The sequence below is a fragment of the Podarcis raffonei genome, chromosome 4 (assembly GCF_027172205.1).
Source record: "Podarcis raffonei isolate rPodRaf1 chromosome 4, rPodRaf1.pri, whole genome shotgun sequence".
NCBI lineage: Eukaryota > Metazoa > Chordata > Lepidosauria > Squamata > Lacertidae > Podarcis > Podarcis raffonei.
In genome coordinates this window covers 60,680,370-60,707,530 of record NC_070605.1, presented here as the reverse complement: position 1 = coordinate 60,707,530, position 27,161 = coordinate 60,680,370, and the positions used below count along the sequence as shown (strand labels likewise).

At 43.0% G+C, this 27,161-nt stretch overlaps 2 protein-coding genes across 5 annotated transcripts in view; both read left to right on the top strand.

The window, feature by feature from the left end:
* Window positions 1-27,161, top strand: part of LANCL3 (LanC like family member 3) — a 186,058-nt gene that overhangs the window by 61,525 nt on the left and 97,372 nt on the right. The window lies entirely within an intron of this gene.
* Window positions 341-26,912, top strand: LOC128413101 (cytochrome b-245 heavy chain). Of its 3 annotated transcripts, none has more exons than XM_053386936.1 (13): window positions 341-741; window positions 2,394-2,489; window positions 4,484-4,594; window positions 7,913-7,997; window positions 9,649-9,794; window positions 11,638-11,828; window positions 13,230-13,359; window positions 13,838-13,930; window positions 15,498-15,751; window positions 21,470-21,632; window positions 24,738-24,884; window positions 25,975-26,099; window positions 26,181-26,912. In XM_053386936.1, exons 1-13 carry the CDS (start codon window positions 697-699, stop codon window positions 26,305-26,307), a joined length of 1,713 nt encoding a protein of 570 aa, XP_053242911.1. In that variant the 5' UTR covers window positions 341-696; the 3' UTR covers window positions 26,308-26,912. The 3 variants fall into 3 exon arrangements, with proteins under 3 accessions (XP_053242911.1, XP_053242913.1, XP_053242912.1); XM_053386938.1 differs by lacking the exon at window positions 341-741 and adding an exon at window positions 788-835; XM_053386937.1 differs by lacking the exon at window positions 341-741 and adding an exon at window positions 849-1,062.

The window sequence follows — 27,161 nt, the reverse complement described above, 5'->3', positions numbered from 1 at the left end:
GTTTGTTGGATGCAGTCAGTTTATGGCCCAGTTGAGAATTGTAACATCTCCTGCCTCATGCTGTTAACTATTATGCTTGCTCTCTTGCAGGTTTTGTTTCTGTTCCACGCTCAGGACAAACACTGTACAAGTGTTACATGGGATCTCAAAATTGCATCTGTGTGCCAGCTTTTCTACAGGCAGACTATAATGTGCAGTAGATCTTTAGACTGCTTCTCAGGCAAAATATGCCCCCCAAAGCGGTTTCCATATTATTTGTTAACACATGCACAATACAATATAATATTAAAGCTATTTTATACACCCATTTCCTCCACAACACTGGCGCAGGGGTTGGATGGTGTTGGATGGTGTGCATAAGGCTGCAGATGGAGGGTGGAGTTGGTGGAAATCCTCTCCCCTGCCCCACACCAAATGAGCAACACAATCCAAGCCATTGACCATAGGAGGAAGCAAGCACATTCATTGCTACAATTCCTTTCATTAAACAATTCCTTTCATTCATTTTACTAATGTGAAAAGGCTGGACATTAGAAACATGTATGATGTATAAGTGATTAGCTAATTGCATGCAAACCGAAATAGGGAAATAGGCTGTGGCAAGCCTGTAAGCTTTCACTTCCTGTGGGGGGGAAAGTCCCCAAAACTCGCATACCTCAGAACGATCTGTTCAGTGTCTCTCAAGCAGCGATCAGAATGGGCAACTGGATAGAAAATGAGGGACTTTCCATATTTGTCATTGTAAGTACAATAATAATTTTTAATAAGACTATATTTCTTTCTTTCAGTGATTGCCATTGGTTTATTATCATGCAGACCTCTTCATCAATAAAAGGTGTTTTTTAAAATATATATAAAAAATTAAAATAAAGGCATTGGGTTGTATCCAGCTACATTCCACTCTGAAATTAATGTACCTCAGTGGATCTATTCTGTGTGTGACCAGCATCAGATACACATCCTTAATGTGATGGAAAGGAAGCATTCAGAATGAGGAGATTCATCAAAAGGCTTGTATAAGAATGTTTGGTCTGTGAAAAAACAACAACATTGAATTGAAATGTAAGAAAATATTGTAGCTTTTAAAAATGTTTAGTCAGTTTAGCTTGATTGAAGACAATCAATAAATAACAAAATATTCAGTTGGAAGGGGCGGTAAACTATGTCAGGCATGGAAACCACAGCTTACAGAAGTCTTACAGAAGTTTTCCACCTTTCTGATGCTACCTTCCAACCAAAAATCCATTAATGCGATTAATCTAGCCATGGGTAATAGAAGCGTCTCAAAGTCTCAGAAAGTAGAATTATGTATGAACTTTTAGAATCTGTGTTGTACAGGAATGAGTAGCTTTAAATACAATTTTTATGTTATTGTACAGTATTTTCTTTATACACTTGGTTTTAAATATAAGTAACTTTTGTGTATGTTCTGGAACTGAACATCACTTTAATAAAAACTTTCTTACAAAGGTGATAAATAAATGGGGGGGGCTACACTGCACATGAAATATATACTATCCTTAATTTGCAATTTACCACCTACATTTTAAAAAATGTTATTAAATAACAATCTCATTGTTTAATATGCACAGTGATCACATGGAACTGATAATTATCAGACTGTTTAGATTAAGTTGAACAAGAATTGATGTCAAAATTCCTGAGATGTTCAAACTAGTTTTGACAAATCTTTGAAAAGTTGTGCTCGTCTCATGTTAAAAACTGGTATGATTTATGACTGGAGAAAGGGGTATTTACCAGAACATGGAAGATTTCTTCATAACCATGGGTGTTTCAGGGCTAGTTCCACATTTAACAAGACTTCTGTAAAGTTTTCTCTGGAGAAAGAAATTTCTGCATCAATGGGCTTCCTAGGGTGGCAGCAGGGTGGCCTTCCATGCCAGGAAAGTTGGCACCAACATTTAATAACATCCTTGATGTGGCGATGCTGTGTCATTGGGCATTGTTGAAAATGCAAATGGCTACCACCACCACCACCACCACCCCGTCCCAGCTCCTAGGGCAGTTGTCAGTGCAGTTGAGATCCTAGCTGATTCCCAAAGGTATTGTGAGCATTTCCCTTTGCCAAATAATTTTAGAAAATTAATTTGATCCCGTTCTGATCATTTGTTCTGTATTTTATGTTGTTTCAATTATTTTATTGTAAGTTGCCATGATTTTTTTTTAATGAGTGGGTGGTTTATTATTATTATTATTATTATTGTTAATAATAATAATAATAATAATAATAATAATAATAATAATAATAATAAAACACTCTGTTCCCTAGGAAGAACAGACTCAAAAGTGTTCCAGTTTAAGTGTTCCAGTTTAAACTCTTGATTTCTCAGCAACTGAAAATAAATTAAGATCATACATTTTTTTTCCTTTAGATTGTGTGGCTGGCTATAAATATCTTCCTCTTCTGGTGGTACTACTTGGTATATGACCTTGGAAGGGAATACATCTATACAAGAGAACTTCTTGGGGTAAGTACTAGATGCATATTTACTGTAAAGGTAAAGGGTAAAGGGACCCCTGACCATTAGGTCCAGTCGCAGACTCTGGGGTTGCGGTGCTCATCTCGCTTTACTGGCCGAGGGAGCCAGCATACAAGTTATGTGACCAGCATGACTAAGCCGCTTCTGGCTAACCAGAGCAGTGCATGGAAACACTGTGTATTTACTGTACACTGATGTATATTTACTGTACCTCTGTCAAAAGAATGTTAATTTATGCTGCATCTCAGGCCTCCTTAACTGGGTGTAAGTAAGCCCCATTGAATTCAATAGGACCTACTGCTGGGTTAGACACAGACCCCATCTGCACTAGACATATGAAGCAGTATCATACTTTTTAAAATAGTAATGGCTACCCCACCCCAACTGTAGTTGGTTTCCAGGCAACTCTGAGAATGCATGAGAAATGTGAGGAAAAATTGATTGACATGACATCATATAACCTCCCTGTAAACAAGTTGGGATAAATGACCAATAAACAGGTAATCCTAGAGCAATCGTGGTTTCAACTTGACTATTCAAAAATACAGCAGTCCGGTATGTTCCCACCCATTCACTTTTAAGCAATCATAGAAGTTCCAGTATGGCCACTTCCCTTCCTTGCTTCCATTTCCCATTTTCTTCTCTCACTTCTTGTCAGAATCAACTACCAACTCAGCTGTGACTCTCAAAAAGATGTTTGTTATTTGGAAATGACTGCGGTGATTTGGCAAGGCCTCCAGAGATCAGTTGTAGGAATATTATGCAAAGGTTCACCTTCATGATTCTTCTAAGATCAAATTAGATGTTGTTAGTCTAGGCAACTCTTAACAGACTCAGCTAGCATGGTCAGTGGTCAAGGATTATAGGAGTTGTAGTCTCACAATATCTGGAGGGCCACAGGTTCCCCATCCTTGGTGTGGAGACTGTATTTTTCAATTTTATCATCTTCCAAAACAGTTTTTAATTAAAAACTAAACAAAGAGAAATATCACACTTAGCATATGAAAATATTTCCTGTTCAAGTGTCTGTGCCATTACAACAGGTTTAAGTTCCCCAGTGGGACAAATATAAACCAAACAGAGAGAATAAAATTCCTTCACACGTACTCACTCATTCCAAGCTTGCAACACAAGTTTTATTTTAAACTGTGTGTGTATGTATGGGGAGAGCAGGGTTGGCCCCACTGGTAAGCAGAGTGAAGTAGCTGATTTGGGGCAATATGAAAGGAAAATTAATAAATTTATTTATTTATTTATTTATTTATTTATTTATTTATTTATTTATTTATTATGTATTTACTCACAGTGAGAGTAACTTTTGGAATTTTATGCCTCAAGTGCCAAAAGTAACTTGGCCTGCCTTGGGTACTGTATATCTTGACTTGGGGCCTGGGTGTCAGGAGGGACATTTCTGCCTCAGGAGGCAAAATGTATTGGACTACCTCGATGGGGTGAACTTCAAGGTACATCAAAATGGAGTGCAAAGAAGAGAAGGGATTTTGGGGGGATGCCTGGTAAGATCCCCCCCTTCTGCTTAAGCATGTGCTTTTAGTTATTTCCCTTCCCATCTCAAAAGAAAGGTAACTTTTCTTTTGAGGTGAATACTGTAAGAAATGTTTCATTCTGGGCTCACTTAAAATGAATTCACCCCACCAGTTAAGGTGGCAATTTACCAGGTAATATTCTTGCCTCCATTAGAGGTATGGAATTCACCTGTGGTAGCCAGTTGACTAGATATGTATGAGAGATCTGCTAAATCTGATCATGTAAATTAGCTTTCTATAAACCATTTTACAATAGACGATCTGTCCTTCCATTTAGTCCAATTCTTGTTTTCTTCACGTTCATATATACTGGTCTGGCATCCTTAACGTTGGTGCACCTGGAACATAAAGGTTCAGATTAGTTTTCTACCTCTCTTCCCATACATTCTTCAGATAATGCTGCTTAGTTAATTTGAATCCTGTTGCCTTACATTTTAGCCTTTCCTGGCCCTGGCTCGGGCACCTGCAGCATGCCTGAATTTCAACTGCATGCTGATCCTGCTTCCCGTCTGTAGAAATCTGCTTTCCTTCCTCAGAGGCTCCAGTGCGGTAAGATGGAGAAGTATTTTCCATTGTTAGTGATAGTAAGCAACCTACAAAATTGTGCTTGTTCAGTGCAACTTTTGTTACAATGAATGAACTATCTGTGAACATATTCACCTGATCTGTTTCTGTGATGAAAGTATGAGAACGTTCAGTGTTGATTCATATTTTTTTCTGTCCTGTTGACACAAAATGCAGGAGAGCTTTCAAAATATGTTTGTTCCCTGTCAAGAAAAACTCCTGATACACTGACAGCCAGCCAGGACAGAATGGGGGCAGGGGGGCTACAATTTTGAGAAGACCTACTCTGAGTCCTCCTGGTTAGAGGCAAAGGGGGACCCTTTAGTAAAGATTATTGAAATGGGACCTACACTTCCCATCTGCCCTGGGCCTATTACGAGCTGTGCATTGCCCTGCAGCCAGCATGCACACAAAGGGAAGCTGTAATCACACTTTGCTGGCAAGTGCACCAGCATGTTAAACATTAGCAGAAGGCAAAGGTGGCCCAATCTCCACCTGACTTTCAGTAGATTGCATCACTCAACCTTCCTGAGAAGCAGAGAGGGAGTGGTGAAGCAGCAATGAGGCTGGTGCAGTGCAAATCAGAGGTCACATGAGCCCTGCTGCCCCAGTGTGCCATCACTACTGATAATAAACTTTTGAATTCACAAGCTATGTTTTTGGATGCAAAGTTTTTTGTTTTTTTTAAACCAACAACTTATATTCATACCTTTAAATGTTAGTCTGTGAGAATTCTCTGTCACATTATTTTGGAATGCTAAGTGTGACCTTAAAGTCAAAAATATGAAACAGGAAAGAAAAATACATTGGACTGTTTTGATTACAGTGCTTTCCAGAAGAGTGTTGTGCTTTGATGGATCCTTCTCTTTGGCAAAAGGAATTCTCTGCCTGATAATTAGGCAGCATTTGCCTGTAACTTGCACTGTAAAGTAATAAGCACCCAGTATCTCATGGGAGTCCAGCCACTGTGGTTCTTATAGGAAATAGTATTCCTGCCTCATCACTCTTTCTTCACTTTATTCCCCCCCAATTGTTTTGATTACTTTTGAGCTTGTTAAATCTATCATTAACCCAGGACTGACACACATAAATTAAGAAATCATATATAAGAAAGCACACATGCTCAGTTCATCAACAATTATGTCTTCATTACAAAAACAAATACAATAGTCAGATCAGCAAGACCATGCTAGTTGTATCAGCTACTGGTAATGCAAGCTCCACTGCCCCCCATAAGTGGGCTTCTTCATTCACTTAAGTGGTGATATCAGCTCTGCATACAGAGGAACACACTTAGCAAATTTAGGATCTGGCTACAAGAAACTACTGGATTGGATCAAATATGTCCATTCTTTATAAGATAGCATAGCAAAGAAAGAGATAGTTATGTACTGTGTGTGCTTTTTTCTGTTTTAAGCCTTCATTTTTCCAGCGTCATCTTGAATTCAAAAAGACACAGTATGCATTCAACTTAACAGGGTTGCATGGAATAAGATTCTTCTTAGTTTTAGCAAAGCAACTTCTAATACCATTGACCATAACAGCCGTACAGTATTACTCAATATCTGTCCAAGCTAAATCAGGGAACAAGGAACTTCCTTTACTGGCAGAACTATGGGGAAAATAGCTCTTTTTCCAATCTTGGGGATTAATTTCACTTCTACTTTCACAAGTAACTTCTAAATTTTCCAATAAGATTTTCTTTACTGAATGAGACAAAAGCAGAAATAATGGCTACATTAACACCAAATATCCACCCTCTCTGATTCTCATTTGTTGCTCAGTCCTTACAATGCATGGGTTGAAAAATTGTGGCCGTTCATTCAGCTCCCTGTCTGTTTGTTTACTAGATTTTGATACCACCCTTCAGCAAAAGGTTCAAGGCTAGTTTACAGAGAGAAATACAAAAACCATTACATGCAAAACCATAAGATACAGTTCAGACAGTAAAACAACAAGGAATCAGCTGATATATAAAATCATAGAATCATAGAGTTGGAAGAGACCCAAGGATCATCTAGTCCAACCCCCTGCAATGCAGGAATCTCAATGAAAGCATCCATGACAGATATCCATCCAACCTCTGTTTAAAAACCTCAAAGGAAGGAGAGTCCACCACCTCTTGTGGGAGTCCGTTCCACTGCCGAAGAGCTCTTAACATTGAAAAGTTTTTTCAAATGTTTATTCGGAATCTCCTTTCTTGTAACTTGAAGCCATTGATTCGAGTCGTACCTTCCAGAGCAGGAGAAAACAAGCATGCTCCCTCCTCCATGTGTAGCCCTTAAAATATTTGAAGTTGGCTGTCATATATCCTCTCAGTCTCCTGATATATGCAAAGTTAATGGTAGTTAAAACTGTTTTCAAAGCCTGCGAGGGTCAAAATGTATTTGCCTGGCACTGTAAAGAGAAGAGAGGTACCTAAGGGAGACTCTGTAGAGAGACAGTTCTATCTTGGCCACAACTGAGATAGTTCATTCCTCAGCTGCCACCAGCCGCAGACCGGGAGGCAAGGCGCCCTGGAGGATGGTCTTTGTCCATCAGCAGGTTCATATGGGAGAAGGCACTCCTTTAATGTAAACATGCACTTTAAAACAATTATCAGCTATGAGTGAAATATCAGTTTGTTATGTTTCCCAGCAAGGGATGATTCTGCATTGTGATGAAAATCCCCATTGGAGCTCATTAGGAAAAAATATAATCTAATTCAAGACTGAATAATAGTGTATGAATATAGGTTTTCATTTTCTTACTTCAGTATTTGATTTTACAAAGCATCTTCTTTTAATTAAGATATAACATCGCTGGTATGTATTGGTTACTTCACTCCCCCTGCCCCGCCAAGGTGGCAGAATAATTTATTCTGAAAAGGTGGGAATGTACTGCTTCTTCACTGTTTTTTATAGTAAAATTTTGAGTCAGAGGACATGGGAACACTTGCTGGCTTCTCTGGCTTGGTGAATGCAATTTTTTTCTGAACCCCCAGCTTGGAATCCAGAATAAGCAAGCATCCTCTCTTGCAACAACTTCATCTCCATATTACATTGTTAACATACCAAGCTGGTTTTTAGCCACTTTGTTTTTATTATTCTAGCAAGAAATAGCTTTGTTTATCAAATTGTATGTTCACACTTCTTTCACCAACGGGATCTCTGCTGAAACTTGGTAGTATGCAAATAAATGTATGTAATCAGTTAAAGGCAGGTAAACAAATGGTTTGTAGCCTTTTTTTTCCCAACAAGCATCTCATCATAACCTAAGCAGGCTTAGGTTAATCTCTTCACACTTCCTCTTTTAAATCGCTAGTGCTGCTCAGTACGTGTCAGAAGACAGTTGGACAGGAACCTCACATTTCACAAGCTGGTGGCCTGGGCGATTGCACTCCATACCAGTAAGTGTTCCGAAACTCTGCATTAGGAAGAAGCATTGTAGGCTTTAGTGACTCCTATGAGTGTAGCATTTTGCATGAAGAGTTCAGAAAGTGAAGGGTCAGAAGGTGAAGGAAGGTGTCAGTGGAGTTGTTTCTAGAAAATATTGGAGCTGGGAAGAAAGTAAATAATAAGGACATTTATTTATTAAGTGCTGCAAGTCACCAGAGCTTGATTTAAACCATTAAAAACATAGGAATCCAGACCCTCCATAGCTATTTCCATCACATTTAGAAATACAAAATGAAGGGGTGAGGGAGAGGGTGGGGACCCAGATACAAGCCCTCTAGGCGGTACTCTCACACTTACAGTTTAGCGGGTTCAGTGCTTTAGCACTAAACTGGTAAAATCAGGAGGTTTCCCCTACCTTTGTCATGTCATATTCCCTGCACAGTAAGTGCACTTGTTCACTCTGAAAGTTCTTATTCTTACTTCCTTTCACTTCTGCCTAAGACAGACACCTGAAAGTCCCACTGAATATTATTAAGCGCTGAGGTCTTATTAAAGCTGTATTGCTGACAGCTGTGGTGGGCAGCAGATGTTGGGGGGGTAGAGCAGAAACAGTTTAAGAACCAATGGCTGTAATCATATGTCTGTTTATTCTGTTTTCATAACTTCTCCCTGTTAAATTCCACATGATGGACCATCACATGATGTAAAAGCCACTTATGGAACTATTTTGAAAGATAGGGCAAGTTTAGTGCTCATTTCTGTGCTACTTTCTTGCAGAAAAAAAATCTTGTTTGTAAATAGTATGGAAATAGGTGCTAAACTTGCTGGAAGTGGCTTTATGGTTGTGCAAAAACTTAAATATAATGTGGAAATGCACAGTTAGGGAAACATTGTGAAAATGGAATAAACAGCCATGTGAATGCAACCTAAGAATACCATGGTTTGTCACTTGTACTTTTTCCAAATCTATGTTTCTGAGTGAGATGGGAGCAGAACTAAGGACTAAGTTAACACCAAATATTCTCATTCTACCCAAATGGTCTTTGGGCTGTCCCTCAATCCTTACAGCACAGGGTTTAACTAATTAATCTGTTGAAGGGCCACAGTCAGCATCGCCAGCAGTCAGGGATGGAGGAATTAAATTACAAACTCATGGAGCACATCTACTTGGTGGACAAGATAAAAGGCTGCACATTTTCTACCTGCAGTAACTGATAAGAGGAGAAAATTCTTAAAAGAGAATGCTGTGCCTTGTCAGAATTTTGAGGGGTTTTTATGCTTCCATTCATTTAAGTTTTGTATAAGTTTATTCAGATTTGCATGAATTCATTTCATCTCCTCCCATTTTACTTTAAAAAAATCATTTAAAATAGGAGCAATCTTTCCTTTTGAAAGGGGCATGTCATAACATCTGTCAGGAAAAATAGGTATTTGACATTTGCTGTCTTGTGGTTTATTTAGATCTGATTAAACTTCTGTTGATGTCACCTTGTGTTTGTTTCATATTGCTATAAATTTATGTTTTGTGATTGTCTGATGGCCAGATACAAACAAATGAATCTGAATTGTAGCCCACAACATCTTGAGAGCAGCACTTTGGCTACCTCTGCACCACATTATTCTAACACCTTTTGGATATGTTTTTATGTTTTTATTTTTAAGCAATTCATACAATTGCACATTTATTTAATGTTGAACGGTTGGTGGATGCTCGCACTGAAGAGCAAAGAACCCTTAAGACTGCGCTGTCTGATTTGGGGGATATTCCTGGAGACTCTTACCTCAATTTTGCACGATCTAAATCTCCGGTAAGCAATCACATTTCTAGAGAAACAATTAATTAGTGGTGGTTGCAGAGAGATAACTTTATTTCCTTCTGCAACTACTGCTGTTCCATTATAATGCTGTTTGCATCAAAACAGACTTGGTCACCCTGATTGAGGACCATCAGGGAAATGTGACCCTGTTGGTTCTCCTTGACCTCTTAGAAGCTTTTGATACTGATGACCATGATGTTCTTCTGGAACGACTCAAGGAATGGGAGTTGGGTGTACTTTATTACACTGGTTCTGCAGGGTTGCTACCAGAAAGTAGTACTAGGAGACCATTGATCAGCACCATGGCTTGGGGACTGTGGGGTCCCACAAGGTTTCATTCTGTCTCATCTGCTAATTACCATCTATAATATGAAATCTTTGGGAGCTGTCATCCAGGCATTTTGAGCAATGTCATCAGTATTTTGGTGGCACACTGCTGTATCTTTCCTTTCCACTGGAATCATAGAATTGTAGAGTTGGGCGGGATCCAGAAGGTCTTCTAGTCCAACCCACTTGCAAGGCAGGAATCTCAATTAAAGCATCCTTGACAGATGGCCATCCAGCCTCTGCTTTGAAACCTTCAAGGAAGGAGAGTCCACCACCGCTTGTGGGAGTCTGTTCCACTATCAAACAGCTCTTACAGTCAGAATTTCTTTCTGATGTTTAGTCAGAATCTCCTTTATTGTAACTTGAATCCACTGGGTTCTAGTCTCAGGCACAGGAGAAAAGAAGCTTGCTCCATCTTCCATGTGACAGCCCTTTTGATATTTGAAGATGGCTATCATATCTTCTCTCAGTCATCTCTTTACCAGGCTAAACATACCCAGTTCCTTCAACCACTCCTCATAAGGCTTGGTTTCCAGACCTCAGGAGAGTCTGTGAAGATGCTGGACAAGTGTCTGGAAACAGTGACATATGGGGGCAATAACCTGGAACTGAATCCTGATAAGATACAAGTGTTGTGGGCATATCTGGGAATTAGATGTCTGTTCTGCACCTCCCTGAAGGAACAGTTTGGAATCTGGGAGTAATCCTGAATTCTAACTTGTCACTTGTCAGTTTCAAGTGGCTTCAGTGGCTAGGGAGTGCTTATGCTAAGCTTAGGCTGGGTCTCCAGCTGCGGCTGTCCCCAGATAGCCTGGTCTCAGGTATCCATACTCTAGTGACCTACTTGCTTGGACTATGGTAATGCACGCCACATGGGGCTACCCTTGAAGACTGTATGGGGGCTACAGCTAGTGCAGAATGCAGCTGCTAGGTTGCCAGTGCACTGGGGCCAATTCAAGGTGTTAGCATATAAAGCCTTAAATAGCATGAGACCCAAGTAGCTAAGAGAGCACCTCCACTGATATCAGCCATCTTGGACCCTACAGTTAGAAGGTGGGGGCCTTGTTGATGGTACTGCCGCCAAGGGCTCCCCACATGGCACTGACAAATGACAAGGACTTTTCAGTGGTGGCTCCCCATTTGTGGAATGCCCTCGCTGGTGAAGTGCATCTGTCACCAACATTATTAACTTTCAGGAGGAATTTGAAAACGTTCCTGTTTGCCTAGGCATCCCTGAGATTACTGGATGAGAGAATGTTTTAAAGTGTACCCATTTTCAGATATCTTAACTGTAGCTTTTTAGAATACTTTTTATTTTAAAAGATTGTTATTATGTTTGCTGCTCTGCACTCCTTTGGGAGGAACAGCAGGAAATATATGTAATAAATAATCATAATCAATTGTTTTTCATGTGGAACTTTATTCCCTCAGCTGTCTTGAAGAAAGAGATGCTGCACAATTCAGTGGTGAAATATTTGCTAACGTTCCCATACTTTTCTGTTCACAGAGCCCTATGGGTTGTCTCAAAGTAGCATTCACAACCCTGGCCGGCCTCACTGGTGTTATCATTACACTGTGTCTAATATTAATTATCACATCATCTACTAAAACCATTCGAAGGTCATACTTTGAAGTATTTTGGTTCACCCATCATCTGTTCATTTTCTTTTTTGCTGGTCTCGTCATCCATGGAGTTGGGTAAGTATCTATTTATTTTGATACTCCACTAAATAACTAGATGGAGATGGAGTCAGAGTACCTTTATTAGGACTAGCTAAGGATCACAGAACAATGAATTTGTTCTCAGGATTCAGTCAGAGAACTCTTCTTCCAGCTAAATGTTAACAACCAGACATAGGAGCCAACTCCTAGGGGCTAAGGTCCCTTCGGTCTCTCCTACAAAATATTTGAGGAGGGCACCTCCCCAAGTTGATGGGCATTGCCATTCAAATGGGGTGGTGTGCTGTGTCTTTTGATTGATTATGCAGGTGGGGTTTACTTGGGCCCCCCAATATTTTATTCAAGTTGGCAGATAAGGAGGATGATCAGTGCACTTACTGAGCTGAAATGAAGCAAAAGCTTTCATTGACAACTGTCCAGTTCATCAGACATATACACATGGTTGCAGGAGATCAGAAGGAAATGAAATGCAGAAAGCACACATAGTGATCTTTATTCTGCTACTAACAGAGGCAATTCACAGGCACACAAAAAACGGTCATTGACATTCTGATACAAGTTAGACAACGCATGTAGAAAGATAAAATTATTTGTCTTGACTTAATCCACAAATGATAGAACTCCTCTGAAGTTTCTTCAGGGAGGTGGAAATGTTCCCACTGCTGGTTTTTTGGTATTGCCATTCTGATTTCAGATTTGGGTCAATTTATTCTTTTGCATAGAGAATGACCTGTTTGTCATATGTAGAATGCAGAAGAACATTGTTGGCAGATAATGGCATATATGACATTGGGAGATGAGCAAGCGAATGAACCTCTTAACTTGTGGGGGACATTATTAAGTCCTGTAATAGTGTTGCCAGAGTAGACTTGGGGATATCATTACAGGACATCATCATCATCATCATCATCATCATTATTATTATTATTATTATTATTTCCCTCACCCTTCATCAAAGGGTTCCAGGATGGGTTCCAGCAGTTCAAAAATTCAATCTTATAAAGAAATCAAAACATATTATGATCATAGGAACAGGGTGGGCCCTGAAAACACCTGCCTCAGGTATCAAAGGCCAGGGTGGAAGGGGAATCTAATAATGTCATCCACAACCTCAGAGGTCCATTCATTTGCTCATCTTTCAGTGTTGATATATTCCATCGTCTACTACCAATGAACTTCTGCAGTCTATATTCTTCATCAATCAAAGAATGCATCCACAATGCAGATGATTTGAACTAGGATTTGTGTCTCGGAATTAACCTTCCTAAAATTACACATTACAAAAAGCAGAACATACATGCTATGCCTACAAAATAAAACTGAATATATTTTATATTATGATATGAAAGTAATTACTTTTAATTTTGGTTATTATCCATTATCAACATTGCTCATGTTGATTTTTGCTGTTGTTCCCAGAAAAATTGTACGTAAACAGACTCCCGATAGTTTGAGTGTCCATGATCCAGATACCTGTGCCAAGAATTACACCCTCTGGGGGGAAATACCTTCATGTCCTAAACCACAGTTTTCTGGAAATCCTCCTATGGTATGATCTGTTGTTTGCTTGCTTGCTTTAAAAATCTAGGCATTGAGACCTTAATGGGAATATTTAGCAGTCAGATTACCACCAGAAAGGGCAAGAGTAATGTCAATAGATCAGGGCCCAGCCAGGTCAAGGATTAGTCATTCTCACATATCCAGTAAATTTGTATGTATTTACTGATGAAAAGGAAAGATATAATAGATGTGCACTTTCAAGAGTAACTCTAAACATTAGATGAAGTGTAAGAACTCTCTTAACAGGAATAGATTTTAGAAACCAGCCCATTGTGAAGGAAGTAACTTTCTAAGGAGACAAAGCACTTGCAGAAGTTCTTGTGAACATTGGCTGTGGTGCAATGAGCCCTCCGAGTTAATTGCTGAAACCAGTTCCTGCATGCATAATGCAACCTTATATTTATTTAACAGAATTTCATACATTCCTTCCTGTCCTTGCTTGTTAATTCTTCCTGTTCTGTTGACAGACTTGGAAATGGGTAATAGGCCCCATGATTCTATACGTCTTTGAACGGTTGGTACGGTTTTGGCGATCCCAACAAAAAGTTGTTATCACAAAGGTAAGAGTGATATAAATCAGCTTGCATGTTTCACTTCGCTTAAAGCATTATTCATCCTGGAGTTACCGTAGAGTAACTCCAGGATGATAGGAATGTCACCTAAAGTTGATAGGAATGTCTCCTAAATTTCAGAATTTGTTATCTGCATTTACGCAGTCAATATCTGTAGAAAAAAGAACGATTACTCTATTATAGTTTTCATTAAAATGTACATTAAATTTATCTGAAAGTTACAGTCCTGGTGAGAGACTAGTTCCTCCAAGTGTCCCTATTTTCCAGCAACAGTCCTGGATTTACAGAACACATCCCAGTTTCTGACTTGATCCTGGAATGTCCAGTTTTTCCTTAGGACGTCCCTATTTTTATCAAAGAAATGTTCGAGGGTATGGGAGACGAAGAAAAAACTTCCCTATTGGCTAACAGGATTGTGGCATCACAATTTAGTTTTCTTAGCTATTTCTTTAAAAGTTTGCACGTATCAAAAAAGGCAGAAAGGAAACCCCAGCAGAATGGCTGCAGTTTGATCAGTAATCATTGGGGAAACTACACTGTGATGTCACAGTGCTGTCAGCTAATGGAGGGCATTTTCAGTCTCCACTGTTTCCAGGCAAGCCTTAAAGTAAATTTCACTGAAAACTATAGTAGAGCAATTATTTTTGTTCCTCTACTTCCCAAGTATTTAAGTCAATGCAATGATAGAATAATTATATTTAAAAAATTAATATATAGAGATATTGCCAAGTAGTACCTGCAGTGCAGTATTCTATTGTTGATGCTGTTTTAACTGTTAATGCTGTTGGCTGCATTTTTATATTTCTTGTCAGATGTCCTGGGAGAAAGGGTAGGCATGAAAAATAAATAGTTGGGACCAAAGGCACTTCCAGACTTGAGCTATTTTGTGGGTGGGGTTTGTTTGCATACTGGCAAATGTGGGTTCTTTAACTAAAGAAGATTTGCACAACAACAAAAACCCCTGGCCTTTCTGCATTTAGAAATATGCTTGAGAGGATGTCATATAGCCAACCTGCAAATAAATCAGAATGAATTTCAAACATGCAGCTGACACCTGGACGCAACCTGATACTAATATCTGAGAGAAGAAAAAGTCCCTATTTATCCTCTGGAGAAAATGAATCCCATCTTGGGGGAAGGGCTGTAGGTCAGTGGGAGACCATCTGCTTTGCATACAGGAGGTCCCGGGTTCATTGCCTGGTAGGGCTGGGAAGCTCCTCTGTCTGAGACCCTGGAGAGCTACTACAGGTCAATGCACATCATACAGTCTGAGGGAGCCTGCTATGTTCCAGTGCTGGAAAGATGCCTCAAAATGTTACAAACCATCAATATAACTTATTTATAAATTATTTACTATATCTAATGCTCTACACTTAATCATATAGTGTTTGTCTTAAATTCTTCATTCAAATAATTATTTTTAGAGAGTAAATGGGCTTAGGATTTTGCAACCATTTTTCACAATTCCTTCGGCAAACCCATCCTGATGACCTAATGTAAGCTCGGACCATCCCATCCTTCCGGTGTTCTGAGTGCTTTACTTCCTGCATCTTAGGTTGTCACGCATCCTTTCCAAACCTATGAGCTCCAGATGAAGAAGAAGGGCTTCAAGATGGAAGTTGGGCAGTACATTTTTGTCCAATGTCCTGCAGTGTCCATGCTGGAGTGGCACCCTTTCACATTGACTTCTGCCCCCGAAGAGGATTACTTCAGCATCCACATACGTGTCGTTGGGGACTGGACAGAACGCTTGTTTCAAGTCTGTGGATGTGACAAGCAAGAATTCCAGGATGCTTGGAAACTGCCCAAGTATGTGCAGAATAAACATTCTATGAAAATGTTTGCGACACTCTATGTGGATTGGCTCAAGCTGCTGATGTGCTGCAAGTAGTGGCATCACCTTCACTATAGGGAATAGCCAGTGTGTGTTTGTGCTGGCCCATAAAGCTCCTAGGGGCACAAAAGGTCCACAGGATGCAACACAGTGGGGTGGAAGGGGATCTTGCACCATTCCTACCAGCTGCCCACCATTATCAGTATGGCATAATCACCCTCACGTGGCTCAATTACACTGTACAAGGTCAGTTAGTACTAGAGCTGAGGTTGAGGCCTCAGACTGACACAGGGAGATGAGCACAACAATGCCATTGTTCTTACACCAGATTTTATAACCTGCCAGCACAGAAACTGAAATATACTCAGAGTCGCGAAGTGATTTCATGCTCTTTATTCAGCTCATAGTGGTGAGGAGGAATGAATGAAAGTCCCCTCAAAGTATCTGCTTTATATACATTATTTACACAATGGGCTGCACCTGATTGGCTAATTCCGGAATTCTACTGTAAGCCAATCAGGTTGTGGATTCACTTCTATCTGGAGCATGATTGGGTAGTTCCTGCCAACCAATCATACTGCTGCATTGTTCTAGGACCAATCAGACTGCTGCATTCTGAATCCTATTGTTCTAGGACCAATCAGACTGCTGCCTTTTGGATCCTATTGTTCTAGGACCAATCAGACTGCTGCAGTTTGGATCCTATTCAACTCAGTACATAACACCCCTCCCCTCTAAGTTCCAGTCCTGCCCGGGAGGTCGCATTCATAGTCCTCGAGGTACGCTGGCGGCCTACGTGTGCGTTGCGGCCTGGGGTGTTCCCTGGTCCGGGGTTCAGGTTCTGGCTCGTGTTCCAAGGATGCTGGCTGTGATGGGGCTATTTGGTCTGGCGCAACCGGCTCGCTCAGTCGTGGTTCTGGTTCCCGTGTCCTTTCGGCCTCGCAGGTCCTCTCTGTATTTACTGATTCTGCCTCTCCTGCTGGCCCCTCGTGCTCTATGGGCCTCACTGCCCCTCTGTTCCCTTGGGACTCCTCTGACCTTTCCTCCTCCTGGTTTTCTCCCGGGAATCGTCGCCGTATCTGGTCGCAGTGGCGGCGCCAGCATTGCCCCCCATCTGTTAGCACCTCGTACGACACGGGGCCAGTGACCCTGGTGACTGTGGCGGGTACCCATGCTGGGCCTGCCCCAAAATTCTTTGCGTACACTGGGTCCTGGGCCTCGAAGGTCCGGGGGTTCCTGCCTTCCCCCACCACTACCTCATCCTGAGCTCTATCGGGGTGAATGCGGTCCAATCTGATTGCAAGGCGCCGACCCATTAGTAGTTCAGCGGGGCTCCGGCCAGTTGTTGAGCTGGGGGTGCTGTGCTGTGCTAGAAGGAATGTGGCAAGGCGGTACTCCCAATCCCCTTGCGCCATGCGGCGAAGGGTGTCCTTGGTGGTCCGCACCATGCGTTCTGCTTGGCCATTGGTGGCAGGATGGAATGGCGCCGAACGGATGTGGCGGATGGCGTTCTGCGCTGTGAAGGTTTGGAATTCTCCTGACGTAAATGCAGTCCCGTTGTCTGAGACGAGAGTGTCAGGGAGCCCGTGGGTTGCAAACAGCCTGCGTAGTACCCGGATGGCTGCGGATGTAGAAGTGGACGGTACCAGTGCGACTTCCAGCCATTTGGTGTAGGAGTCCACCACTATGAAGAATGTTTTCCCCTGAAAGGGGCCAGCGAAGTCCACATGCAGGCGTGACCATGGTGCTTGGGCGGACTCCCAGGACTGGACTGGGGCCCTTGGGGGATCTGGGCGGGATTCTTGGCAGGCCTGGCAGTGTTTGACCCAGGCCTCTATCTCTCCATCGATCCCCGGCCACCACACATAACTCCTGGCAAGGGCCTTCATTCTTACTACCCCTGGGTGTGTCTCGTGTAGGGCTGTGAGGACCCTTTTGCGGAGGGGCTGGGGAACAACGACCCTGCTTCCCCATAACAGGCACCCCTTGTGGGCCGACAGTTCATGTTTGCGGGTTGTGTAGCCGGCGAATTCTGGCCCGGGGCTGCTGCTGGGCCATCCCCTCCACACCCAGTCCAGGACCCGGGAGATGACCCTATCTTTCTTGGAATGGTGTGCAACTTCTTGTGCCTGAATGGGGCGGTCGGGAAGCAGCTCCAGGCTCATAACCTCTTGTGCAGGTGCTGGGTCGGGGCCTGTTTCCGGTAGTGGTAGCCTGCTGAGGGCGTCCGCATGGCCCATCGCCTTCCCCGGACGGTGAATCAGTGCATACTGGTAGCTGGCAAGGAAAATTGACCACCTGAGGACGCGAGGAGACAGCACTTGGGGGGTCTGCTTTTCAGGGGCAAATAAGCCAAGCAACGGCTTGTGGTCAGTCACCACGGTGAAGGGCCGCCCGTACAAGAAATCATGGAATTTTTTTACTCCCTTCACGATTGCCAGACCCTCCTTGTCGATTTGCGAGTAGTTCCGCTCGGTTGCGTTGAGTGTCTGGGAAAAGTATGCCACCGGTACCTCTCTTCCATCCGGGAGTTGGTGTCCCAGGACAGCGCCAATTCCATAGGGCGAGGCATCGCATGCTAGCACCACCGGCAGCCTCTCGTCGAAGTGTGCCAAGACCGAGTTTGAGACAAGCAAGTCCTTGACTGCCTGGAATGCGGCCTCCTGGCGCTGGCCCCACACCCAAGGGGCCCGCTTGTCCAGGAGTCTGTGTAGGGGCTCTGCTACCGCCGCCTTGTGGGGAAGGAAGGAATGGTAAAAGTTCAATAGTCCCAAGAAGGCCTGAAGTTCAGTCTTGTTCTTGGGCGCTGGGGCATCACAAATGGCCCGTACCTTGTCCCCAGTCGGGTGGACCCCTTCTGCGTCCACCATAAATCCCAGAAAGTCCACCTGAGGCACTCCTAGTAGACATTTTTCCCGCTTCACCTTGAGACCCGCCGTCTGGAAACGGTGCAGAACGGTGCGGAGGCGGTCCTCAAACTCCTCTGGTGTGGGCCCGGCAATCAACACATCATCGAAGAAGGGGGTGACGCCAGGAATCCCTTTAAGTAGAGAGTCCATTAGATTCTGGAATATGCCTGGTGCCACGCTGACACCGAATTGCAGCCGCTTTACCCTGAATGCTCCTCTGTGCGTCACAATCGTCTGTGCCTCTGCTGTGGCCTCATCTACTGGCAGCTGTTGATATGCTTGGGCCAAGTCCAGCTTGCCAAAAATTTTCGACCCAGCCAGGGTGGCAAGAACATGGCTGACCACTGGCACTGGGTATGCATGGGCCGTGAGGGCCTTGTTTATGGTACATTTGTAGTCTGCGCAGATGCGGACTGAACCATTAGGCTTGACGGGCGTGACGATTGGGGTTTCCCAGGGGGCATTAGGCACCGGCTCCAGCACTCCTTGCTCCACGAGCCGGTCCAATTCCTCGTCTATACGGGGTTTCAGGGCGAACGGGACCCGGCGGGCCTTGAGCCTGACCGGTCGTACTGCGGGGTCAAGCTGTAGAGCAATGGGGGGGCCCGTATACTGTCCCAATTTCCCATCGAAAACCCCCGGAAATTCCTTGCATATGGCGTCCACGTCCACTTGTAAGCTAGTGTGGTTCACCCCGGTGACGGCTAGCCCCAGTGGTCCAAACCATGCCAATCCCAGTAAGCTAATGTAGGGGCCCTTGACCACAAGCAAGTCCAGTTGCCGCGTCCGCCCTCGGTATTGCACCCTGAAGGTCCCCACCCCCATTGTGGGGACCTTACGTTTTTGGAAGTCCCGGAGGGTGAATGGGGCCGGCCTGAGTTTGGGACCCCCAGTAGGACACAGTTTCCTTAAGGTCCTTGCCGAGATTATGGATAGAGTTGAACCCGTGTCAAGCTCCATGCGGCATGGGGCCCCCTCTATCTGTACGTCAACATAAATTTTCTCTACGTTGGGGTGGGGCAACTGGTATACCTGGAAGTCCGTGAGCTCTGTCGAGTTGCCTTGGTGCGTTGGGCCCCGGGACCTGGGGCTCTTGGATTGGTCATCTGACGCCTGGCGTCGGGTGGGCCGAGCCCGACACACCCGGGCGATGTGTCCCGATTTTCTGCACTGCCTGCACTCTGCGTTGCGGAAACGGCAGGTCCTCCTCTCGTGACTTTCTCCACAGCTTGCGCAGTTCCCTCCTTCTCGTCGAGGCAGCTGTGGTATGTGGGCTGCTTGAGTGCGCTGCTGTACTCGGTGCACCTCCTCCCTGTCGGATCCTGAGTCGTCGGTGAGGTCTTCGTGGTGGACCCTCGGTTGGGACAGCTGGCTCGGCCGTGCCTCTTGCGTCGACCTCTCGGCAGCTTCCGTTGCCAGGGCCTCCTCCAGAGCGACCTGGAACGTTAGGTCCTTCTTAGCGTAGAGGCGTCGTTGCAGCTTCTCATCCTTCAGGCCACCGACGAGGCGGTCACGAAGCATGTTCTCCAGCTCTGAGAAGTTGCAGGACCGGGCGGCTTGGCGGAGAGAGGTCACAAACCCAGTTATGGTTTCCCCAGGGGCTTGCCGCTTTGCGTAGAAGGCATTTCGACGAGCCACCACTGAGGGCTGTGGCGAAAAGTGCCCCTTCAGCTGTTCCATTATTGTTTTGTATGGAACAGTAGCGACGTCTTCAGGCGCAAGGAGAGCCCGGGTGATTTCAAACGTCTCCTCTCCGCAGACGCTGAAGAATATCGCCCTCTTCTTGGCGTCTTCTTCGTCGGTGACCCCTTTGGCTTCTAGGAGGAAGGTGAAACGGGAGGCGTACGCTTCCCAGTCTCCAGATGCTGGGTTGAATGGCGAGAAGCTGTTGTCGGTTGCCATTCTGAGTTCCTTGTGTCCCGGAGCTGAAGCCTGGATACACGGTGCGAGGCAGCGGTGCGGCAGGTGGCGGTGCTGCGGTGCTGTGTGTGGCAGTCAGCTCAGCGGGATCCCACCTTCGTCGCCAGTGAAATATACTCAGAGTCGCGAAGTGATTTCATGCTCTTTATTCAGCTCATAGTGGTGAGGAGGAATGAATGAAAGTCCCCTCAAAGTATCTGCTTTATATACATTATTTACACAATGGGCTGCACCTGATTGGCTAATTCCGGAATTCTACTGTAAGCCAATCAGGTTGTGGATTCACTTCTATCTGGAGCATGATTGGGTAGTTCCTGCCAACCAATCATACTGCTGCATTGTTCTAGGACCAATCAGACTGCTGCATTCTGAATCCTATTGTTCTAGGACCAATCAGACTGCTGCCTTTTGGATCCTATTGTTCTAGGACCAATCAGACTGCTGCAGTTTGGATCCTATTCAACTCAGTACATAACAGAAACCAAGTAGAGAGAGCTATCAGTTGCAAGGCTTAGTGGTCTCTTAACCTTAGATCCACACACCACAGTCACTTTGGGTCCTTGCCTGTTCATAAAAACCAGTTTTCTAAAAAGGCACTGTTACAAGATGGGTTCACTCTGGCATAAGTGTACATGCAACCTACTCCTGTGCATGCCTTGGGCTATTTTTGTAGCTGCTCTAACTCCTAGTCCATAGACTACTCCCTGTCTCAGCATTCATGGGCCAGGACTACCAAGTGGAACTAGTCCCTGAACAGTGCCACTGCAAGATTGGCTTGACTCTGACCTGTGCAACTATTGGATCATTAGAGTATGCGTGGGCCAGTCCCAGTTGTTGTTGTTAACTGTGTTCTCACTGTTCTAGGATAGCTGTCGATGGCCCCTTTGGCACTGCCAGTGAAGATGTATTCAGTTATGAAACCGTGGTGTTGGTTGGAGCTGGGATTGGGGTCACCCCTTTTGCATCAGTCCTCAAGTCTGTGTGGTACAAATACTGCAATGATGCCTTAAACCTAAAGCTCAAAAAGGTTTGTTCCTGACATATACCAAAGCATGTGACACTTGTTTCCTAGTGCTGAAAAGTGCATGGAAACAGAGATTGGGAAGTATATAAAGACAAGTGTTGGGCTTGATTCAGATCTTTATGTGTGAAAATAGTGCTGTGAAACACTATGAATTATTAGTTTTATGTCTGTATAAACAAATCTGGCCCCTTTCCCATTCTTAAGTCCATTTCTCCACACTTCTGCATCAGCTTGCTTCTTTTTCTCAGTCTCCTAAAAAATTATCAGCATTTTGGTGCATTTTTCTCCTAATATGCACATTTTTGTATGTAATTTTGTCCAATGTACACTTTTTTGCAAGCAACTTTCACTAAAATTATGCATTTTCTGTTTTTACTAATTCATACATATTTACAATGTTGTTGTTGTTGTTTAGTCGTTTAGTCGTGTCCAACTCTTTGTGACCCCATGGACCAGAGCACGCCAGGCACCCCTGTCTTCCACTGCCTCCTGCAGTTTGGTCAGACTCATGTTTGTCGCTTCAAGAACACTGTCCAACCATCTCATCCTCTGTCGTCCCCTTCTCCTTGTGCCCTCCATCTTTCCCAACATCAGGGTCTTTTCCAGGGAGTCTTCTCTTCTCATGAGGTGGCCAAAGTATTGGAGCCTCAGCTTCACGATCTGTCCTTCCAGTGAGCACTCAGGGCTAATTTCCTTAAGAATGGATGCGTTTGATCTTCTTGCAGTCCATAGGACTCTCAAGAGTCTCCTCCAGCACCATAATTCAAAAGCATCAATTCTTCAGTGATCAGCCTTCTTGATGGTCCAGCTCTCACTTCCATACATTACTACTGGGAAAACCATGGCTTTAACTATACGGACCTTTGTTGGCAAGGTGACGTCTCTGCTTTTTAATATGCTGTCTAGGTTTGCCACCGCCTTTCTCCCAAGGAGCAGGCGTCTTTTAATTTCGTGACTGCTGTCACCATCTGCAGTGATCATGGAGCCCAAGAAAGTAAAATCTCTCACTGCCTCCAATTCTTCCCCTTCTATTTGCCAGGAGGTGATGGGACCAGTGGCCATGATCTTCGTTTTTTTGATGTTGAGCTTCAGACCATATTTTGCGCTCTCCTCTTTCACCCTCATTAAAAGGTTCTTTAATTCCTCCTCACTTTCCGCCATCAAGGTTGTGTCATCTGCATATCTAAGGTTGTTGATATTTCTTCCGGCGATCTTAATTCCAGCTTGGGATTCATCCAGCCCAGCCTTTCGCATGATGAATTCTGCATATAAGTTAAAAAATCCAGGAGACAATATACAGCCTTGCCGTACTCCTTTCCCAATTTTGAACCAATCAGTTGTTCCATATCCAGTTCTAACTGTAGCTTCTTGTCCCACATAGAGATTTCTCAGGAGACAGATAAGGTGATCAGGCACTCCCATTTCTTTAAGAACTTGCCATAGTTTGCTGTGGTCGACACAGTCAAAGGCTTTTGCATAGTCAATGAAGCAGAAGTAGATGTCTTTCTGGAACTCTCTAGCTTTCTCCATAATCCAGCGCATGTTTGCAGTTTGGTCTCTGGTTCCTCTGCCCCTTTGAAATCCAGCTTGCACTTCTGGGAGTTCTCGGTCCACATACTGCTTAAGCCTGCCTTGTAGAATTTTAAGCATAACCTTGCTAGCGTGTGAAATGAGTGCAATTGTGCGGTAGTTGGAGCATTCTTTGGCGTTGCCCTTCTTTGGGATTGGGATGTAGACTGATCTTCTCCAATCCTCTGGCCACTGCTGAGTTTTCCAAATTTGCTGGCATATTGAGTGTAGCACCTTAACAGCATCATCATTTAAAATTTTAAATAGCTCAGCAATGTACACTTTTTTGCAAGCAACTTTCACTAAAATTATGCATTTTCTGTTTTTACTAATTCATACATATTTACAATACTTTCCCCAAATATACATATTTTGGGGTACATTATTTGGCTGGCGGTATGGCATTGCAAAATTCAAAGACGAGTGAATTTCAAAGTTCAGGTGCATTTCAGCTCATGTATGTTTTAGGTGAATTTGCATTAAAGTATGACGCTCAACCCTCTCCCTACTGTTAGTTCATGTAGATGCACTTTCACTTCTACATCCAAGCATGGAGAACTAACAGCAGAGATTCAGCAGCATCTCTACCCCAGTCCCAATCCACAGTGGGTCCCTCTTTATATGCACACAGTGACATCCTCTATCATTTTAAATCTAATCTCTGCAATTGCAAGATCTATTGGCGCATGCAACCAGAGTGCTGTTTTGGGATGAGTATCAACATGTTTATTTTTAAAATGTGTGCATACCACGTACATTCAAAAATAATCAGTGTACAAAAGATTAAAACATGCCCCATACAAATGACAGTAAATAAATGTCATAATATCAATAAAGTAACAGAAATATGGCTGACTACTTCCTACACTGACCAATAATAAATGTTGCTGGTATATAAATGCCTTGGGAGGCATTTATAAACAAGAGTATCTTAACATGGGTCAAAAACCTAGGATCAGAGTTGCATATCTGTTATCAAATACTTCAGCTCATAGAATGACAGCCCCAAATTCAACTTTAACAACTATTGCAGTTCCCATTTGTCTTTTTCATAAAGCAATAGAATTGCTTAGCTAGGGATAATTCCAGAAAAACTTATGGTGGCAAAGACCATTCTTAGTTGAGCAAGCATTTTAATTTACTTTGACTGAAAGCTACAAGAGCAGCACAAAATATTTTGAAGAATGCCTACTACCCCTTGCTACCCATTGGAGTCAAGTCTGAGTTTTGTCCTCACCTTGCCTGAAGGTTATCCTTCATGCTGCAGAAGAGAGGACGTCTACTCATCATGGTTGCACTTGCACATGAAATCAGTTCATTTTGAAGGACTTCCTCAACTTCTTCCTAGACAATAAAGGTGGTCACTATTGTAGCCTTACAATAATACTTTACTGTTGATCAATGTGATCATCAGAGGTGATCCAGAGAACTACATTTATGTCTTCAGGGTTTTGGAGTGGGGGGGAAAGGAAGAGAATGAAATTGCCTAACTAAACACATAATCTAATATGCTAACCAGTTCCATCTTGTCCCTTCCAGATTTATTTTTACTGGCTCTGCAGGGACACTCATGCCTTTGAATGGTTTGCTGACCTCTTGCAATCAGTGGAGACTCAACTGCAGGAGAAGAATAATCCAGACTTTCTCAGCTACAACATTTATCTGACTGGTTGGGATGAATTTCAGGTAACTTCCTGCTGTAGTCCTTTCCAAGTAGTTAGATTCTTGGGAAGACAATGTAGTTACAGCAATCCTTCTGCCTACACCCACCCCCAAAACCCCATGGACACACTTCTGAGAACCTTATTCTCACAGTGATGTCAGATCTAACTCCACTTTTACTGGCTGCCACATGCTGGATTCTAGTTATGAGATGCCACCACAAATATTTGAAGGGGGCATTTGCAATGGCACACCAAAAGCAGAATCGTGTATGGAATGGTCATGTGGCCTGCTTGCCCATTTGACTGGGATCCAAAATTAACTGCCTTTTCCTAACATTCATTTGTGGCACCAATGGGATTTCTTCCCCATCCCATCAGTAATTGCAGCATGGGGTGGTTTTGTTGCAATCTCAGGTGTGTAATCACAGCTCTCTGCATGCAGGCCCAATAAAAATAGGGGTGGGTACACTCGCTATTAAATAAACAAAAAGAAAAAGAAAAAAGAAACTCACATAATGAGCCAGGACACAGTTAACATGACATGCAGTTAGTTCCTGAAAAAGAGCTGCCTGATGGTAATTAAAGGAGGAAATGCATGGGCCAGATTCAAGTACCCCATTCCACTAGCAGGCAATAGTGCAAGGACTCCCAGTAGAGATTTGGGGTTTTCCAGCCTCTCCCCACTGCATGTGGCTCCACATCTCCCTGAAATCTGCTCTGGAGGGTTGCCTGATGGAACAATCTCCTTAGTGCTACATTGAATTCCACTCAAAGTGTATGGTTGGAAATGCAAAATATTGCAAGTCATAATAGGGCCCCCCTCACTCAGTTATTCCAATTTCATATTAGTTCATCTGCTAGAGCTGTGTTGTTCCACTGTTGAACTTCACTCTGCTATTTTAGGAGTATGGGTGTGTGTGTGTGTGTGTGTGTGTGTGTCTGTTTCTGTTTCTGTCTCTATCTTTTATCAGTCTGTATCTCTCTCTCCCTCTCTCTCTCTCTCTCTCTCTCTCTCTCACACACACACACACACACACACACACAACGCATGCTATCACCCTCTGGACCCTACAACTATCTAATAAGGATATTCTTTGCCTTCCTTTTTCCAGGCTGCTCATTTCATGGTGCATCATGATGAAGAGAAAGATGTGATCACAGGCTTGAAACAGAAAACCTTATATGGGAGACCAAATTGGGAGAATGAGTTCAAAACAATTGCAAGTCAGCATCCAAGGTAAATTTGTTTCATAGTGCCTGCAGAATATGGCCTCACTTTTGCTGCTATACTTTATCTGATAATTTCTCTTGCTATCAGTTCCAGGGTTGGTGTTTTTCTGTGTGGACCTGAAGCCTTGGCTGACACCTTAAATAAGATGTGTATTAGCAATTCGGAAGCTGACCCACGAGGAATACATTTCATATTCAACAAAGAGAATTTTTGAACACACTCAAATGTTTGTTTGTTTCCAACGAAAAGCTACATCTTATCCTTTGTATTTGGGCACTATGTATCTTAATTTTGCTACATTGAGCTCTTGTCTCTCTGGAATTTTTCCAAAAGTTCCACATCTGCTTGCCTTGGCTTTTGCATTCTGTATAATTTGACAGAAACCAAATATTGCATATTAGACTGCCTTAGGTTATAATCCTATACACACTTATCTGAAAGTAAGCTCCAGTTAACTTAATGGGACTTTGTAATGAGTAGGCATTCATAGGACTGCATTGCAGGTTTTATATTTCTGTTCTCATTTATTTTATATAAATAAGATTGAATTGCAAAGAACTAGAACATTTTAAGTATTTGTCATGGTTATGTTTTAAACTTCATAAAGGTGCTCCTCAGGTCCTAGTTTCAAGAGACATTCCACTTTTGTTTTTATTATTTAACCATCACCCTTAATCATTAAAATGGAGGCATGATGTGGTGTCTAGTGTCAAACATATTGCTCAACTGAGACATTGCATATTTTTGAAAGTGGCAAGAGTTCCACTTGACTGAAGTTTATTTTTGGCAAGCCACATAAATAAACATTCCTGCAACTTCCTTCTGTCTCTTAGCCTTCTGATTCAATGTGAACAAATTTAAATGAAAATAAACATTACGTTTCACAGATTTTCTCTCATTTCTACATCATGGAGAAATTCTACAATGATACAAGTTTGTTATATAGTGTCATGCTTAATCCCATATTCTCTCAGGCACACCTTATTTGTTTGACCCTACCACAGTGTGGCAGGTGATTTCATCTCTTACTTTCAAGCATCTGCAACTGTTAATTATGTTCATGTTGCT